The following is a 16422-nucleotide window of genomic DNA, read 5'->3' on the forward strand; positions in this document are numbered from 1 at the left end:
GTGCTGCGCTCTGCCTATCGGCCTGGGTCCATCACTACCGCCATCGATAGGTTTGGAAGAAACAAAAAGTAAAGAAAGTTGCAGTTCGGTTTCGTTTACGTGTTTATTAGCAGTCACTGGACAAATAGAGTGAGTTTCCAGGCCCCGAGGATCATCCCCTAGTTGCGACTCCCACGGGGTGGAGTCGACGCACTGTCAGAGGGGAAACTGCGGTGTCGCGGTGATCTCTAGGCTGGGTTCTAGTACGCAGGAACTCATACGATGTACAAATACATGTATTCATCCAAATCTTGCAGAAACATTCATTTGCAGATCTGCAAAGCAGGGAAAGAAGCAAGGCTTGCGGGAAGCAGTAGTGACCTGGCCTGTAGGCGGTGATGCAACTGCCCTATTGATTTTGCCAACTTTCTCCGCTTACAAAACATTCGCCCAGCAACAAATTAAGTTTCACCAAACCCGGGACCGGGCCCGGGCCAGGCAGCCAAGCCAATTTCCATACTCGAGCGACAAGCGTCACTTGGGGCTACTCTGCTCCAACGGGCGTGAACTTCGCTTCCTAATGTAAATTAGCCATTAGGCATTAGGCGCCTTCCGTACTTGCAAAGTCACTGCTGTTGTTGCTAAACTACATAGGTGTATTTGGAAGACTTGGATAGTGCCTGTGTTCTAAGCCTGTATTTTTCGGCTCTTGGGCCACGCAGGGCACAGATTTGGGAGAAAGTTCATCAGCCGATCTGAACCTAACTGGCCAAGGGCCGTTGCATTGATAACCGGTTCCGTCGAGAAAGAAGTTCCCCTACTTAATGGACCAGTGGCAGAGATATCGGCTAACGGTGCCTGTTGTTGTCTCCCCAATCTTGCCGAGAATCGAGAGAACCCGAAAATCGAGAGAAGCCGAAAGTCTGAAAGCCGAGGCCTCCCGAAAACCGAAACCGAAACCGAAATCGAAATCACCGAAGTAGGGAACACCTGCAGCAGTGATTCCCTTTCATGTTTCATGGCTGGTACTGGCTCGTATTCGCTTTTAGTTTACTTCAGACCCGAAGGCGTGCAGGTCACCGAAAATTCTTCTCCCGCCCCAGCACACGAGCTCCCAGGTGGACGGAACTCGAAACCAAGCCCAAGCCCACTACCTACTGCACCTGTATACGCTCGAAGCGCGCACTCGCTTGTCTCTAATCAATTCTAAGTAAATAAATCAAAGTTTGAAAGTACAGGCAAAGTCAAACGCGTACGCGCCTGGTCTATATACATATTTCTCTCCCCACCGATTACCGATCACTATATGTATACTATCAATCCATTATGTCGTATTGATGTCTCCTCTCTCTACCTAGAGTTTCACCATGTCGGCGAAAGCAATCACGGAGGCCTCCGGTAAGGACATCCTGAACCGTCATCTCTCCCTGCACGGCGCTGGAGCCGCCACCTGCCGCTTCGCAACAGTCAACGCCACCACAGACTGGTCGAAACTCAGCGTCGACCATCCCTGGCTGCTAACCACGGTGAGTGCTACTTAAAAATAGCCCCGGAACCCACAACAGTCGCAGATTGCGAATCAGCCGATCAGCGCTGACACAGAAATTAGAGCACCAGAAACAAATGCTTGGCTTGTCATTGAACTTGACCCCGCCGCCGCTCACTGGATCTCCGCTTCGTGCAGAGCGCGGTCAGCACGCCGCCGGTGGATGACTAAGCCGCCGTCCACTGATAAGCACGATTTGGGCGCCACTTCAACGAGTGATTCGATTCCATAGAGGCTGCACCAGACTAGACTGATAGGCGGGGGCGTACGATTCCGATCCGATCCCCAGATTAAGGGTATCGGCTGTTAGATAGCCGGCTGTGACTGTTCCCAGCTGTAGGTCGCGTGGCGTGGCGTGGTCGTCGTGTTGATTGGCTATCCGGCGACATATCAGCCGAGGCAGCTCACCTCATTTGCCAGCACGATAGGCCGGCGTGGAGATTGGAACTCTCCATCACGCAACTATCTCAGCCCGACCTTCCAATCGATCGTGGAAACTTTGAGTGCGATCTTTTGGTTTTGATAGCATTTTTTTTAGAATTTTCAACCGTGGGAATTTTTTCTTCGCAAACACTTGTCGTGAGGACGTGGACTATCTTTTCGGTAGAATTCCCTTGATAAAGGTGCTCTATCCCCACCTGGTGGCGGGTAAACACCGAGATTAGGCCTAAGGTAAACACTTTAATGGCACACCCGAGGGTCTACGGGCTATAATTACACTACAAAGTTGATCGCCTGACAGCTCGGATGACATTCTGTACCCGCGCGCTGTGTTTGTTCAATTTACACTCGTACGATCTTCTAATAAGCATCTCGTATCTCGTATCTGCTTGCTTGTGGAGGTACAAGTGCAAAGACGAGTCTGAGTTCGGGTTCGCTTGCGCGTACGGGCACTGTCACTGTCATTGACAATGACGCAGTCCCGCAAACCCGATGAACGACCCCTGGCGCTATCGTCTGATCTTGCTGACTGATCTGTTGGGAGCTTGGATTCGAACCGGCTCAAGTTCATTGATATTGTGTTGTTGAATACCCTTGAAGAGTTTGTTTCAAGTTTGTCCGAAGCATCTCCGACTCTACGCAGTAAACTGCACAAATAATCTTGATCTGGAGACGCTATAAGCACGTCCGTCGGTCTGTTCCTACGCAAAATATGTTCTAATTTCAAAATCTATAGGTTTCAGACTAAAGAAAACTATACAAAGACACTTTTTTCAAATTTTTGTATTGCAAATTTGTAGGAATGCCTGGGGAGGACTGTAGGATCCACTGCGATGATCATATATTCGCTAAAACTTATCCTATTCTTGAAGGGAATACCTTGAATGAGTTGTAGATCGATTCTCCACCAATCTGCATCAAAATCTGGAAATAGATTTTTTTTTTAATTTTTTCGTTACATTTTCTGAATGACCCATTTAAATTTATTTTAAAATGCATGGGGAGGACCGCATGGGTCACTGCGATGGCTATATCATCGCCAAAACTCATCAGATTCTTAAGCGGAAATCGATTAGTAGATCGATTCTACGTCAATCCTCATTAAAATCTAGGAAAACATTATTTTTTTGATTTTTTGTCAAATTTTCTGAAAGAGCCCCTTCGAATTTTAGAAAAATGCACTGCGATGGCTACATCTTTTCCAAAACTAATCCGATTATTGAGCGAAATGCCTTGTACGATTTAAACATTGATTCTCCACTCTGAATCAAAATAAAAGAACCAATCCCTTCGTATTTCCGAATTATTAATTATCGGCTGACCCTTCAATTTCTTTGCAGCCGCTGGTGGTCAAGCCCGATCAACTGATCAAGCGCCGAGGCAAGCTGGGCCTGATAGGTGTCAAGAAGAACTTTGAGCAGGTGAAGCAGTGGATTGGAGAGCGTCTCAACAAGGACCAGAAGATCGGCAATGCCGTGGGAAAGCTGCGCAACTTCATCATCGAGCCATTTGTGCCACATACCGATGTGAGTTGTTGATTGACGTCGGAACTGCCTGACAAAAGTGCTAATCTCGTTTGAGTCCCCCAGGCGGAGGAGATGTATGTGTGCATCTACTCCCATCGCGCCGCGGACACCATCCTGTTTTATCACCAGGGCGGCGTGGATATTGGAGATGTCGACGCGAAAGCTGTAAAGTTGGACATTCCCGTCAACGCCTCTCTCTCCCTGGCCGACGTCAAGAGCAAGCTGCTAGTGGAGGTCAAGGATGCGAAGGTCAAGGAACGCATTGCCAAGTTCATCAGCGCCCTGTACACCACCTATGTGGATTTGTACTTCACCTACTTGGAAATTAATCCTCTTGTGGTGACGGCCGACAATCTCTATATCTTGGATTTGGCGGCCAAGTTGGACTCCACCGCCGACTTCATTTGCCGACCCAAGTGGGGAGAAATCGACTATCCGCCGCCTTTTGGCCGGGATGCGTACCCGGAGGAGGCATACATTGCAGATCTGGACGCCAAGAGTGGAGCGTCGCTTAAGCTAACGATTCTGAACCGGAACGGGCGCATCTGGACGATGGTGGCCGGCGGAGGAGCTAGTGTTATTTACTCTGACACCATCTGCGACCTAGGGGGCGCATCTGAGCTGGCCAACTATGGCGAGTACAGTGGGGCGCCCTCTGAACAGCAGACCTATGAGTACGCCAAGACAATTCTCAACCTGATGACCTCCTCGCCGAAGCATCCGGCTGGCAAGGTCCTCATTACTGGAGGAGGCATCGCCAACTTTACAAATGTGGCGGCGACCTTCCAAGGTGAAACATGTTTACGAGCCCTTATCTTATCAGCAGTCTAACGTGACTCATTCCCCAGGTATCATCACCGCCCTGCGCGAGTTCCAGCCCAAGCTGGTGGAGCACAACGTGTCCATCTTTGTGCGTCGCGCCGGCCCCAACTACCAGGAGGGCTTGCGCAAGATGCGTGACTTTGGCACCACCCTAGGCATTCCGCTGCACGTTTTCGGACCTGAGACCCACATGACAGCCATCTGCGGCATGGCGCTGGGCAAGCGGCCCATTCCCCAGGTGGCCAGCGTTGAGTTCTCCACCGCCAACTTCCTGCTCCCCGGCGGCCAGCAGGCGCAGGCCGACCTCAAGGCGTCCAGTGATGCGGAGGCTCTGGGCTCCGGTTCCGGTAAGTCGAGAGTGGCCTAGAATGTTTCTGAGTGTCGTTAGAATGTGAATGTATGCACCTAATCCGGGTTATCACCAATCCATTCTGGCTGTAGACCCCGACCGTTTGTTTCCTCCAGTTGCAGTACATTAATAGTGCATTTATCTGATCTCTCTATTTTCTCTCTCTGTATTTTGTATGTTTGCATTGATCGCCCTCAACTACAACGCCACTCACCAACCACCAACCAAATCCAAATTAAATCAAAATCCACATAAACCACCAAACCAAAACCAAAATCAAAAACTAAAACCAAATCCAACATCCAATTTGAAATGCTCGTTTGGCCACCGATCTGATACGTTCCTGGTCCGATCCCCCATAACCCCGTGTTCTTCGTGTTGTCTATGTTTGTGTATCGTACTGGTTTGTCAATCTCTACACGTCCTGATCACGCTCTCTGCTCCTCCATCATCATCTTGAACTCGATCTCGATCTCGACTCGTTCCGTTCATTTGGGATAGCCCTGAGCCCGAGCGCAGCTAAACCGATTAAACTACCACCTATCTCAGCAGATGAGAGCGATAACGTCGTCGACGGCGTCTTGTCTGGTGCGCAGCGCAACGGATCATCTCTCAACCGTAAGTTCTTCTCCACCTCCACCAAGGCGATCGTGTGGGGCATGCAACAACGGGCGGTGCAGTCTATGCTCGACTTTGACTTCATCTGCAGGTGAGTTTAAGACAAAATTTTCCAAGTTCATCAATTTTGAATACCATATTTCCATTTTACGATTACAGACGCAGTGAACCCTCTGTGGTGGCCATGGTCTACCCCTTTACCGGCGACCACAAGCAAAAGTACTACTGGGGTCACAAGGAGATTCTTATTCCGGTGTACAAAAAGATGTCCGACGCCATCCACAAGCACAAAGAAGTGGACGTTATGGTCAACTTCGCCTCCATGCGCAGTGCTTACGAGTCAACGCTGGAGGTCCTCGAGTTCCCCCAGATCCGCACAGTGGCCATCATTGCCGAGGGCATCCCCGAGAACATGACCCGCAAGCTGATAATTGAGGCCGACAAGAAGGGTGTGGCCATAATCGGTCCAGCCACCGTGGGTGGAGTCAAGCCCGGCTGCTTCAAGATCGGAAACACTGGCGGCATGCTGGACAACATTCTGCACTCGAAACTGTACCGTCCTGGCAGTGTGGCCTATGTCTCACGTTCCGGCGGCATGTCCAACGAGCTGAACAATATAATCTCCAAGGCCACGGACGGAGTTATCGAGGGCATCGCCATTGGTGGTGACCGCTATCCAGGATCGACGTTCATGGACCATATTCTACGGTACCAGGCTGATCCGGAGACCAAGCTGATTGTATTGCTGGGAGAGGTCGGTGGCACGGAGGAGTACGACGTATGTGCCGCCTTGAAGGATGGACGCATCACCAAACCCTTGGTGGCGTGGTGCATCGGAACGTGTGCCAGCATGTTCACCTCTGAGGTGCAGTTCGGACACGCTGGTTCCTGCGCTAACTCAGACCGGGAGACGGCCACCGCAAAGAACAAGGCTCTGCGAGATGCCGGAGCATATGTTCCCGACTCTTTCGACACGCTGGGAGAGCTCATTCACCATGTGTATGGTGAGCTGGTGAAAACTGGTCGCGTGGTTCCCAAAGAGGAGGTGCCGCCTCCAACCGTGCCTATGGACTACTCCTGGGCTCGCGAATTGGGCTTGATCCGAAAGCCGGCTTCGTTTATGACTTCCATCTGCGACGAACGTGGCCAGGAGCTCATCTACGCTGGCATGCCCATCAGTGAGGTTCTCAGCAAAGATGTGGGTATTGGTGGCGTCATATCGCTGCTGTGGTTCCAGCGGTGCTTGCCTTCGTATGTGTGCAAGTTCTTTGAAATGTGCTTGATGGTGACTGCGGACCACGGACCTGCCGTTTCCGGAGCACACAACACCATCGTATGCGCTCGCGCCGGCAAGGATCTGGTGTCCTCCGTCGTCAGCGGTCTGCTGACCATTGTAAGTTCTCTAACTCGCATATGAGAGGAGTAATCGTTTAGTAACTGAGCTATCTTTAGGGCGATCGATTCGGAGGTGCTTTGGACGGCTCTGCCCGCCAGTTCTCGGAAGCGTACGACACCAATCTGCATCCCATGGAGTTCGTAAACAAAATGCGCAAAGAGGGAAAACTCATCTTGGGTATCGGTCACAGGGTCAAGTCCATCAACAACCCCGATGTGCGCGTCAAAATCATTAAAGAATTTGTCTTGGAGAACTTCCCTGCGTGTCCGCTCCTGAAGTACGCTCTGGAGGTGGAGAAGATTACCACCAACAAGAAGCCCAACCTAATATTGAACGTGGATGGTGTGATAGCCACCGCCTTCGTGGACATGCTGCGCAACAGTGGATCCTTCACCAGGTAAATTGACTGGGCAGCTTGTTTCGTGTGTCGATTTTTCATTCTCGCGTTTTGCATTTCAGTGAAGAGGCACAGGAGTACATCAATGTGGGAGCAATCAACTCGCTGTTTGTGCTGGGACGTAGCATAGGCTTCATCGGCCACTACATGGACCAGAAGCGACTGAAGCAGGGCCTGTACCGCCATCCATGGGACGACATCTCATACGTCATTCCCGAGCAGTACAACTAAACGATGTTATATTCTATTATGTCTCAATCATATATTCGAAAGTTGTTGTAATTAAGCACAGATGTACGACGTTCAGCGAGGAGGCTGCCGACTCCGTTCCAGATGGCAGATGCATCCCTGCATGTGTCTCCCCAGACCAGTCCCTTCCCCCGTTCCACATTTATCCTGCATTTAAAGCTCTCAAGTTACCATTATTGCCCTCGTTGCTTTTTTTTTGCTGTAGAGGTGCGAGTGTGTCTCGGAGCCCGTAGCCCGGGTGTTTTGGAATCTAGATATAGTGAAATCTGTGCTCCGAGCAGAATTCAGCATAAAATTATTTGATACTTTTTATACTTTAGTTTTGGATGCTCACAATTGTCTAGACAACAAGAGAATAAATTGTTGCAAAAGCTTAATTTTATTATTTGCTTATCCTACATTCTCTCACTGCACTTGTTCCTGTTGATTAGGTGCACATATATGACTAAATGTTACACACAAGTATATATACAATGCACTATAAAATGAAATTTGGACAAGGGTCACAGAATTTCCGCCAACATAGAGAATTCATTGCAATTAAACCGCACAAAATGCTTTAACTAATCAAAACCGAGGGTTGTATTTTGTCTTGAGCTGTTTAATTAGGACTTTAACAACTTCCAAGAACCGGACCCACACAAATAAACGTAGAATCTCATAAAGTTAATGGATGAGCCCCCTGGGGCTTCTATCTCATGCGCCGCATCTTGCGCTCCATCTTCTTCTGTTTCTTTTCGTCCACCTCGGGATTCTCTTCCTGGGAGTTGCGACTCGACAGCCAGGGCTGGATGATCGATCCCCAGAGCATCCAACCTGCGCGGAGGGGCGCCAGGAGCAGCACCAGCCAGAAGTAGCTGGAGATGAGAGCTAGCAGCAGCGTCCCGGACGTTAGAATGATAAGGTCCTTCACATTTCTGAAATGAATCGCATCTGAGCAAAGGTTTATCGTTGAGCTTCATGAGACCCTTACTCTGCTATGCCGCCCTCCATGTTCAGATCGTTTCCAGAGTCCAAAAGACTCCCGCTTTCTGAGAACTTCGGTCGGGACATGAAGAACATAAACTGGTAGGCACCGCCAAGGATCAAAAGGGCCAGAATATGCATGAACTAGGATCGGTAATTGCGTATTAGTGAAGGTTATAAGATTGTACTCCTTGGCAGACTCACCACAACTGTTTTAGTGATCTCGAAGACTAGAAAACTTATCAGCAAAGAGGTGGTGGCACATCCTATAGCCATGTTCCTGTAAAAGGCCAGAGTCGTCTTGTTTTCCTCTACGATTTGCTTGGCCCCTTTGGTGCCCTGTTTTCCCTTTTGGGTGGGCTGCAATGACAAATTGGTGCGAATGTAAATATCGCCAAGATCCCTAACAAGCGGCTCCTACTTACGGCCATGGTAAAATCTTATATTGTATGTCAGGTATTTAAAAAATCCTAAATCGAACCACTTTTTACGTGGCGAGTGCTCGTAAAATCGAAGTGTTGGAAAACGACGGCGAGTGCAGTGGCTGTGTTGCAAATCTTGAAAAGTTTTGAGATTAACCGGGAATAATAATAAAGGAATGAGCTATTTATGAATAATATTAAAAAAAGGCTAAATCCATTTTATCCATAAATAAAGTTTCTATTTAGTGTACCCTTTAAAATCACTTAACAATCGACGCTCATGCACTGCCACTCACAACGATTGCGGAACAGCTGATTGACCAAAACTTCGACCTTTGGATTTTGGATTGGGCTGTTATTTGAATTTTCTTTAACTCCACTTCATAACGGCGGTCTCCGGTCACAACATGAGTATGGATCGACTGGTGCAGTTAAACAACCAGGCTGGCGGCAGGGACAAGATCGCCCGCCTCGTCCAGTATGCATCGCGGGCCATGTGGGACTCTTTGGAGTCCACCAACTCTAGTCCGGCACTTGTTGACAATTTTAAGACGATTGAGTACATTCTCAGCACCTTTAGGAAGCGTAAGTCTCCATGAATTGCAGTACTGAAATTCTATTGATTATTATCTTGTAGTTCTTCGCTTTGGAAAGTGCGTTGATGTGTTTTACGGAACTCTGAAGACCATCCACTATCCGGATCTTACCATCAGGGTGACTCTAACTTTGAGCAAGCTGTCGCAGTCCTTGTTTCTGTTTGCGGACCATTTCCTCTGGCTAGCTAGGACTGGGCTGACAGCCGTGAATGCGAAGCGCTGGTCAAGCATTGCCAACAAGTACTGGCTCTTTTCCATCATCATGAATTTGTGCCGGGACTTCTACGAAATCCTTCGAGTCCTAGACCTCCATCGGTCTGGCTGCAAGGGTGGAATTACTCGCTGCCCCATTCCTGCGAGCATCAACTCCAAAGAGGATCTGAAAAGACTAGCCCTGCACTCCTATGGGATTGTGCAGGCCCACAAGGACATAATGGTGGACACGGTGAAAAATGCTTGCGATTTCTTTATCCCACTGACGGCTCTTGGTTACACGAGCTTAACGCCGAGAACGATTGGCCTCCTGGGTGCCATTTCATCCGTGGCTGGGCTGTGGGCTTTGTTGGAACCGAAGGCCAAGCTGACGCCCGTATAATCCTTAAACCTAACGACCTGATATTGGATAACATGTATATATGTAGGAGGCCCATTCCCTGGCTATTGTAATTGTTGTATTTTAATTGTATTGCTCGGATTAAGTGTAAAGCTAATAGATCGAATGAACCACCATTACTTATCGCGCCTTGTGAGCGTTCCGGGCGGATGGCAAAAGACAGATGTTGTTCGAAGCACCCCCGGAGTGAATGGCATTTTTCCAGTGTTATTTTTTTGTTCGCTTGGTTTTTATCAATCTGCCAGCCTTTGGCTGACGGTCTGCAGTCCGGAGGGCTTATCTGGATATTGATGAACCTGTATTCTTAATTCGTCATCATGAACTACTCCTACACGGCGCTCTCAACTGCCCATGGCGGGCCTGGAGGATTTGGCGGCGTGGACTATCACAATCGCTGCTGCGGAAACAGGACCTGGTGCGTCAAGGACATTTGCGGTATCGTGTGCGTCATAATGACATGGCTCCTCATTCTGTTCGCCGAGTTCGTAGTCATGCGGCTCATACTGCTGCCCAGCAACTACACAGTCTTCAGCACCATAAACATGGCTATATTCCAGGCATTGGCCTTTTTGGCATTTGCCTCCCACATACGCACAATGCTATCGGACCCGGTAGGTACTCGGGCTAATCTAAATCCAAATCTAAATTTGGTTTTGTTTCAAGGGTGCTGTGCCCCGTGGCAACGCCACCAAGGAGATGATTGAGCAGATGGGTTACCGGGAGGGCCAAATGTTCTACAAGTGCCCCAAATGCTGCAGCATCAAACCGGACAGGGCACATCATTGCTCCGTCTGTCAGCGATGCATCCGAAAGATGGATCACCACTGCCCGTGGGTCAACAACTGCGTGGGCGAGAATAACCAGAAGTACTTTGTGCTCTTCACAGTACGTGTTTGGGGTCATTATAATGTTGTTTATGGTGTTAATTGCGCCCTCTCCTATTTTTAGTTCTACATTGCCTCGATTTCAGTACACACGCTCTTCCTGGTGCTTACCCAGTTTGCAGAGTGTGTGAAGAACGACTGGCGCACTTGCTCGCCGTACTCGCCGCCGGCCACCATTTTTCTGCTGCTCTTTCTCACCTTCGAGGGGCTTATGTTTGGAATTTTCACCATAATAATGCTGGCCACTCAGCTGACGGCAATACTGAACGATCAAACGGTGGGGATTCGCTTTCTCTTAACAGAAATGTTCAGCTTGCTCACCTTCCTCTCTCTTCTTTAACAGGGAATCGAACAGCTGAAGAAGGAGGAGGCTCGGTGGGCCAAGAAATCGCGCCTCAAAAGTATACAGTCTGTGTTTGGACGCTTCTCGCTCGCCTGGTTCTCGCCCTTCACGGAACCCTCCTGCCGGAAAAAGTTTAGCCCGCACTTCTACTCGGTCTGAGATGGAATCAGAGTTCGTGCCCGATCCGATTTAACAATACGAGGAATCAAGACGTACAAGGACAGCCAGCGGAGTTCTTCGCTTGTTGCGCCCATCCATGTGCAATATTGTACATATATTGCAAGCACTATTTTTCGATCAAATGTCGACTATATTTTCTAATTATGCGTGTGTGTATTTGTGTGTAAATGTTAGGCCCTAAGGATAAGAATAAAAAGTAAAAGCCTTGGCCAGGTCGACAGTGGTACTTACTAAAGAGAGCCGCACAAGGTATTCCACATATGTTTTTTTTAAGAGACGAACACAATCTTTTTGGGCCCCAAGATCATGCGCCATGATCTGTGCGCATCTTTGCCGCAACTCAATTTCTCCCAATCTCTCTGGGCATCCAAAATTATCTAGCATGGACCTGAAGATCTGCCTGGTGTGTTCAGTCTGAGAAAAACGATCGGAGATCCAGGAGGTGCCGGCTGGATGTGGTGCGCCCTCGAGACGTCGACGCTGTGTGTTGTTCATTTCGTTTATATATAGATAGAACCATTTATGTGTTCACCAATGTGTCGTTCTCTGTGAGTGTGTGCGAGTGCCTGGTGGATTTCGAATTCTGATTTGGAATTGGAAGAGAAATATATAACGGCTGCACTGCTGCAACCGAAAATGTGAATATATTCCACCAGAAAATTTGTTAAAACCATTGTGTCCCAGCGAAATTGCCTAATTATAGGCGGTAATTTCTGTTTTATTGAATCGGAAACAGGAAAAATAATACTTTCCTCCGCCGTTGTTTTTGTGTGCTTTGGTGATCTAAATATAAATACAAAACAAAATCACTCTCGGTTTATTCCGAGTCAAAAATATCCGATAATTCTGCGCCCTAATCCCGTACATCCCGCACAGAAAGTCCTGAAGGTACCCGCGTACCCGCACATGCCATAGTGGCCCGGTTTCGGCTAATTATATAGTGAGACCTAAGCATGGAGAGATCGCGCTCAGTGGGTAAGCATTGTGCCCAGGAATACGCCGTGTCGGGTCCATCCCCCGGCGTCCGTTGCTCCCAACCCGTTCCTGGTCAGGTCCCTATTACTAGAAAAATTTGTGTGTATTTTTATGAGTTGTCCCGGGCTCCGACTGCCCCGAGCCCCGGCTGGCTCCCCTTTTCAGCATCGTTTGGTACACCAGTGCGGTTACGTAATTGCGAATTGGACATGAGAAATTTTCATAATTGTGTACGCTGCGGCACGAAATATGTGCCGGTCTAATGTCGATATTTTAGTATCCTGGTGATTTCCGATTGCGGGTGTCCCCCAAGCAGAATATTATTTCGAACTATATTCGATGCGGACTTACTCTATGGGGGAAATAATTCGATATTCCCGAACAATGTTTGTTGTTAGCACGTATGAATAATTTTAAAAACTATTTTTAGTGCATAATGCAGGGTATGAATGTGTCTGGGGCAAGAACACAGTTTTATAACTTTTTTAAGTCTATTTGCTACAAATTTCAAGATTGAAGTTTCAAATTTAGTTGACAGGACTATGATGCTCAATCTTGTTCCATTTGGTGTGTTATACGGTTAGGAAAAATTGTTTTAAATAAAATGTATCCACAGTATGTTGGATAGTATAGAAATTAAATAAACTAACATGCCTTTTTCCTATTATCAGTAAGTAAGGGTATCCCTCATTCGAACATACTCAAAATCCTAAACTTTCCCCTCTTTGCGGCTGACATTGTTCCGTGTATTTTTGTCTACCCGTGGCTACATGGGGATCTTTGACATTTTCGCAAATATTTATGATTATTTACTAGTGAGACGACGGCGTTCTACGCCAGAAAACATAAAGAAGATTAGTCATGCTTATAATTAACGTCACTCTGCAGAACCACCTCCTGGGCAAGACGCAGGGTCCGATCGCCCTCCTCCCCGGATTACATTCAGCGAGAACTCCAGTTCCCTCATCCGCTGTATTCCCAACGAGCGCGCCACCTTCTTTGTCAAAATCGACTGCGCCGAGGAGGATGAGCCGGATCTGTTGCCCTTCAAATTCGAATGGTAAGTCAAAATTTAGCACCGAACCTGTCAAATACATATTTTTTTACACTCACCTGTGCACTTGGGCCGCGTCTTGTGAATCACCCAGCCGGCCTTGTTCCACCCGGACGGCAGTGCATAATGCCAAACATTCTGCGCATTAGTACACGACTGCTCCGCAGCTACTGCCTCCGCCGGATTTGCTCACTCGAGAGCGGATGCGTCGGCGGCTGCGCGGTGTCTCTTTGGGGGTTCGTTTCCGACTTTCTCGTGGGACCACGGACTCTTGAAATGCGGCAGTTCCTCTTTGACGATCGGCACATCAACATATCCGTTGCCCAGCGGGCGGACACAAAAGCAAAGCAGCACTAGCTCGCTTATACGAGAGTTCTATATATAACATATAGACACCACTGCGTATACGTTATATGTGCGTGGAATCGGGGCGGCTACGCGGCGTATACTCAATAAATTTCCTGCGTTTGGAAATCAATCAACTTCGCGAGAATTCCCGCGGGTCGATCGGGCACCTGCACCTGGTAGTCGTGGATGGTGGCTTGTCTGGCCAAGATTAATAGAATCCGACTAAATATAGCCACATTACGCGGATTGCTGCGCGTCGCTTGGACGTCTGTCGTGTTTCTGTTCCTTTCGAAGAGTCAAGCATTTCGTCGGCGGCTGTGTTGCGTTGAAACGTTTAAATTTAATGCCCAAAAAGCATTAAAAATACATTTTCGAAAGAATTCGAAAATTACATAATGCGCCTCTGCGCTTATCGGTCAGATGTTTGGCAATATCCGCGAGAGAGCAGGCAAATAAATAAACACAGAGCTTCCTCCGAACACAACAGAAGAAACTGTTTTAGAATTCTTGATCAAAACGAACCGCGACATGAAAACGACACAGAAACAACAAGTTATTAGCGGTATTTAGCATAAGACACGCAGCAGCCAAAAATAAATTGGCAAGACGAGCAAAAACGTAAAGATTTCTCCTAGACTGCCTTGCTAGCGTTTGAATTATTGCAGTCCTCGCGACCCGATACGAAGTACAATAAATACCGTTTCTATAGAATCATCTTTGAAAATATTCTGGCAGTGTCTGTGTCTCCGACAACCCATATTCTCGGGCCGCTATTGTGTCCATTGAACTGTAGAATCCTCCAAGAATCCAAAGAAACAATCGCCGTAAGATAGGGTAGCTTTTAAGTGGATTATTTTTGCCGGAGATCGTAGTGGTGAGCCGCCATGGGCAACGGATGCTCGAAATGCTGCCAGTGCAATGAGCACAAACAAATTCACGGTGCCCTCTCCTCGGCCTCGTCGGTTTACAGGAAAAGGTGAATCATCTTCGAAGGTTTCGAACGGAGCTCGCAAACTTTAGTCCCTCCAATATCAATCTTATGAAGAAATTATGAGTTTCCGTGAGGGGTCGACTTTAAAATATTTCATTCCAGGACCCGCAATGAGATTCCCATCGAAAACTCCGACCGCTTTCGCATTACGGCCACCAGCAACGCCGTGCAGCTGGCCGTGGAGCACGTGCAGCGGGAGGATGCCGGCCACTACACGCTGTTCGCCAGGACGAAAAGACAGGACGTGGTGCGCAGGCATGTGGAGCTCATCGTGGAAGACAGATCAGCAGGCGAAGATCCACCTGTATTTCTCCGCCGCCTTGCCGACCTCTCCGTGAAAGTGGGCACCCGCACTCGCCTACTCGCCGAAATCCGGAGCTCAACAGATTTGAAGGTAATGAAGCGCTTCGTCAGATGAAAATTAAATGTTCTATAGAGGTCTGTTCCGTAGCTCACCTGGTACAGAAACGATCGGCGGGTGTGCGCCAACGACCGCATCTCAGAGATCAGCGAGGGCACCTTCCACTACTTGGAGGTGAGTCCGGTAACCCTGGAGGATGGCGGACAGTGGATGCTGATGGCGGAGAACTTCGGTGGGCGCAACTCCTGCCTAGCCACACTCAATGTGCTGGTGCCGAAAGCCTACAAGACACCTGAGTTTGTGGAGGAGCTGCGGGCGGTTCTCACCGAGCAGGGCACTGTCTCCTTGGAGTGCAAAGTGGTGGGAGTACCTACGCCGCATCTGAGATGGTTTAAGGACTCGCGGGAGATCAAGGCGGGCGATATGTTCGCGTTGACAGCGAATGCGGATGACCCCACCAGCCTGGGAACCTACACCTGTGAGGCGCGCAACTGCATGGGCGTTACCTACTCCAGCTCCAAGGTGCATGTGGTGGGCAGAGGCAGTCGCGAGGGCTCCCTCAAACCGGCGGACAGGTGAGTCTTTCCGGGGGATCATGGGTATACACATGTTTATCCGCATTCCTGCGTTTCCACAGCGTCGTCAATAATTCCCCACCTCCGATCTTCACAAACGAACTGCGGGACATGAGCGTCGGCATCGGTGACACTATTATTCTGGGCTGTCAAGGTGAGCACCTACATGAAGAGCACGGCGCGGCCACAGAAGAGAGTCGCCTCCTCCTGGAAGCTTGCCAAAGTATTTTTGTTTATCTTCTCTCGCGGGCACTCTTGTGCGCGAATTCTCGCCGGCGCTTGTTGTTTTTAGAATGTGCTCTAGAAACTTGAACTCGATCGGCCGAGGGGAATGAAATTCCTCGGATGCCGATGTTGAGGTGGGTCATCAACACGGCGGAAGGCGATCAAAACAAAACCGCTAATAGCCGGCCCGGCGCAAGAGAAGACAGCGCAGAGAAGACTGCTCCCTCTTCCGTGATGTTTGCGAAAATTGCTTAACTTGTCCGCCCATCTCTCTGCCACTCTCAACCTCTCTGTCTTTCGTTCGCAGTGGTGGTGCCTCCCTGGCCCAAGAGCGTGTGCTGGTACAACACGACCGGACGGGTGGAGACTGCCGAGCGGTACAAGCTGATAGAAGACGGTCTGGGCGTCTATATGATCGAGATCAAGCCCTCGGAGTCCTGCGACGCTGGCGACTGGAAGTGTGTGGTGACCAGCTTCGACGGCAGCTCCGGAATTTCCGCGTGTTCCGTCAAAATGGATAGTGAGTGATATGGATCTAGAGCAGAGAACATTTATTTCATTTTTCA

At 48.9% G+C, this 16422-nt stretch overlaps 5 protein-coding genes across 20 annotated transcripts in view; 4 read left to right on the forward strand and 1 right to left on the reverse strand.

Moving 5' to 3' along the window:
* Positions 1-3: 3 nt before the first annotated feature.
* LOC6496171 (ATP-citrate synthase) lies at positions 4-7700 on the forward strand. Of its 4 annotated transcripts, none has more exons than XM_014908161.3 (9): positions 4-129; positions 1338-1505; positions 3307-3492; positions 3556-4282; positions 4341-4661; positions 5165-5372; positions 5441-6674; positions 6734-7074; positions 7137-7700. In XM_014908161.3, exons 2-9 carry the CDS (start codon positions 1347-1349, stop codon positions 7303-7305), a joined length of 3345 nt encoding a protein of 1114 aa, XP_014763647.1. In that variant the 5' UTR covers positions 4-129; positions 1338-1346; the 3' UTR covers positions 7306-7700. The 4 variants fall into 4 exon arrangements, with proteins under 4 accessions (XP_014763647.1, XP_014763646.1, XP_014763645.1 ...); XM_014908160.3 differs by lacking the exon at positions 4-129 and adding an exon at positions 1021-1189; XM_014908159.3 differs by lacking the exon at positions 4-129 and adding an exon at positions 1021-1189 and having other exon boundaries at positions 5213-5372.
* A 203-nt stretch (positions 7701-7903) lies between these two features.
* Positions 7904-8846, reverse strand: LOC6494416 (transmembrane protein 208). Its single transcript, XM_001960334.4, has 4 exons — positions 8715-8846; positions 8494-8649; positions 8297-8433; positions 7904-8240 (listed from the first exon to the last, which is right to left on the reverse strand). Exons 1-4 carry the CDS (start codon positions 8718-8720, stop codon positions 8015-8017), a joined length of 525 nt encoding a protein of 174 aa, XP_001960370.1. The 5' UTR covers positions 8721-8846; the 3' UTR covers positions 7904-8014.
* Positions 8847-8954: 108 nt separating this feature from the next.
* Positions 8955-10039, forward strand: LOC6496172 (peroxisomal membrane protein 11B). The gene is made up of 2 exons (XM_001960335.4): positions 8955-9296; positions 9349-10039. The coding sequence occupies exons 1-2, from the start codon at positions 9119-9121 to the stop codon at positions 9900-9902; spliced, it is 732 nt and encodes a 243-aa protein (XP_001960371.1). The 5' UTR covers positions 8955-9118; the 3' UTR covers positions 9903-10039.
* Positions 10040-10102: 63 nt separating this feature from the next.
* On the forward strand, positions 10103-11579 carry LOC6496173 (palmitoyltransferase ZDHHC3). The gene is made up of 4 exons (XM_001960336.4): positions 10103-10531; positions 10584-10805; positions 10869-11081; positions 11148-11579. Exons 1-4 carry the CDS (start codon positions 10238-10240, stop codon positions 11304-11306), a joined length of 888 nt encoding a protein of 295 aa, XP_001960372.1. The 5' UTR covers positions 10103-10237; the 3' UTR covers positions 11307-11579.
* A 637-nt stretch (positions 11580-12216) lies between these two features.
* LOC6496176 (myosin light chain kinase, smooth muscle) overlaps positions 12217-16422 on the forward strand; it is a 40686-nt gene continuing 36480 nt past the window's right edge. For 12 of the 13 annotated variants that reach the window (XM_032450137.2, XM_032450145.2, XM_032450146.2 and 9 more), the window contains exons 1-6: positions 12217-12302; positions 13191-13362; positions 14798-15089; positions 15147-15631; positions 15694-15785; positions 16164-16376. In XM_032450137.2, the coding sequence (XP_032306028.1) occupies positions 12281-12302; positions 13191-13362; positions 14798-15089; positions 15147-15631; positions 15694-15785; positions 16164-16376 (1276 nt within the window). In that variant the 5' untranslated portion in view covers positions 12217-12280. Of the gene's footprint in view, positions 12303-13190; positions 13363-14361; positions 14681-14797; positions 15090-15146; positions 15632-15693; positions 15786-16163; positions 16377-16422 lie in introns of those variants that run through there. The other variant, XM_032450139.2, reaches the window with a different exon arrangement.

This window comes from Drosophila ananassae, chromosome 3L (assembly GCF_017639315.1).
Source record: "Drosophila ananassae strain 14024-0371.13 chromosome 3L, ASM1763931v2, whole genome shotgun sequence".
Taxonomy (NCBI): Eukaryota; Metazoa; Arthropoda; class Insecta; order Diptera; family Drosophilidae; genus Drosophila; species Drosophila ananassae.

Bases quoted from the DNA above. Each gene is read 5' to 3' on its own strand.
- LOC6496173 (XM_001960336.4), top strand. From the start codon at position 10,238: ATGAACTACTCCTACACGGCGCTCTCAACTGCCCATGGCGGGCCTGGA. The intron at 10,532-10,583 runs GTAGGTACTCGG...TTTTGTTTCAAG, and splicing joins GCACAATGCTATCGGACCCG to GGTGCTGTGCCCCGTGGCAA. The intron at 11,082-11,147 runs GTGGGGATTCGC...CTTCTTTAACAG, and splicing joins CAATACTGAACGATCAAACG to GGAATCGAACAGCTGAAGAA.
- LOC6496172 (XM_001960335.4), top strand. From the start codon at position 9,119: ATGAGTATGGATCGACTGGTGCAGTTAAACAACCAGGCTGGCGGCAGG. The intron at 9,297-9,348 runs GTAAGTCTCCAT...ATTATCTTGTAG, and splicing joins TCTCAGCACCTTTAGGAAGC to TTCTTCGCTTTGGAAAGTGC.
- LOC6496171 (XM_014908161.3), top strand. From the start codon at position 1,347: ATGTCGGCGAAAGCAATCACGGAGGCCTCCGGTAAGGACATCCTGAAC. The intron at 4,662-5,164 runs GTAAGTCGAGAG...CATTTGGGATAG, and splicing joins GGCTCTGGGCTCCGGTTCCG to CCCTGAGCCCGAGCGCAGCT. The intron at 6,675-6,733 runs GTAAGTTCTCTA...AGCTATCTTTAG, and splicing joins TCAGCGGTCTGCTGACCATT to GGCGATCGATTCGGAGGTGC.
- LOC6494416 (XM_001960334.4), bottom strand. The intron at 8,434-8,493 runs GTGAGTCTGCCA...TACCGATCCTAG, and splicing joins AGATCACTAAAACAGTTGTG to TTCATGCATATTCTGGCCCT. The intron at 8,241-8,296 runs GTAAGGGTCTCA...GATTCATTTCAG, and splicing joins ATGGAGGGCGGCATAGCAGA to AAATGTGAAGGACCTTATCA.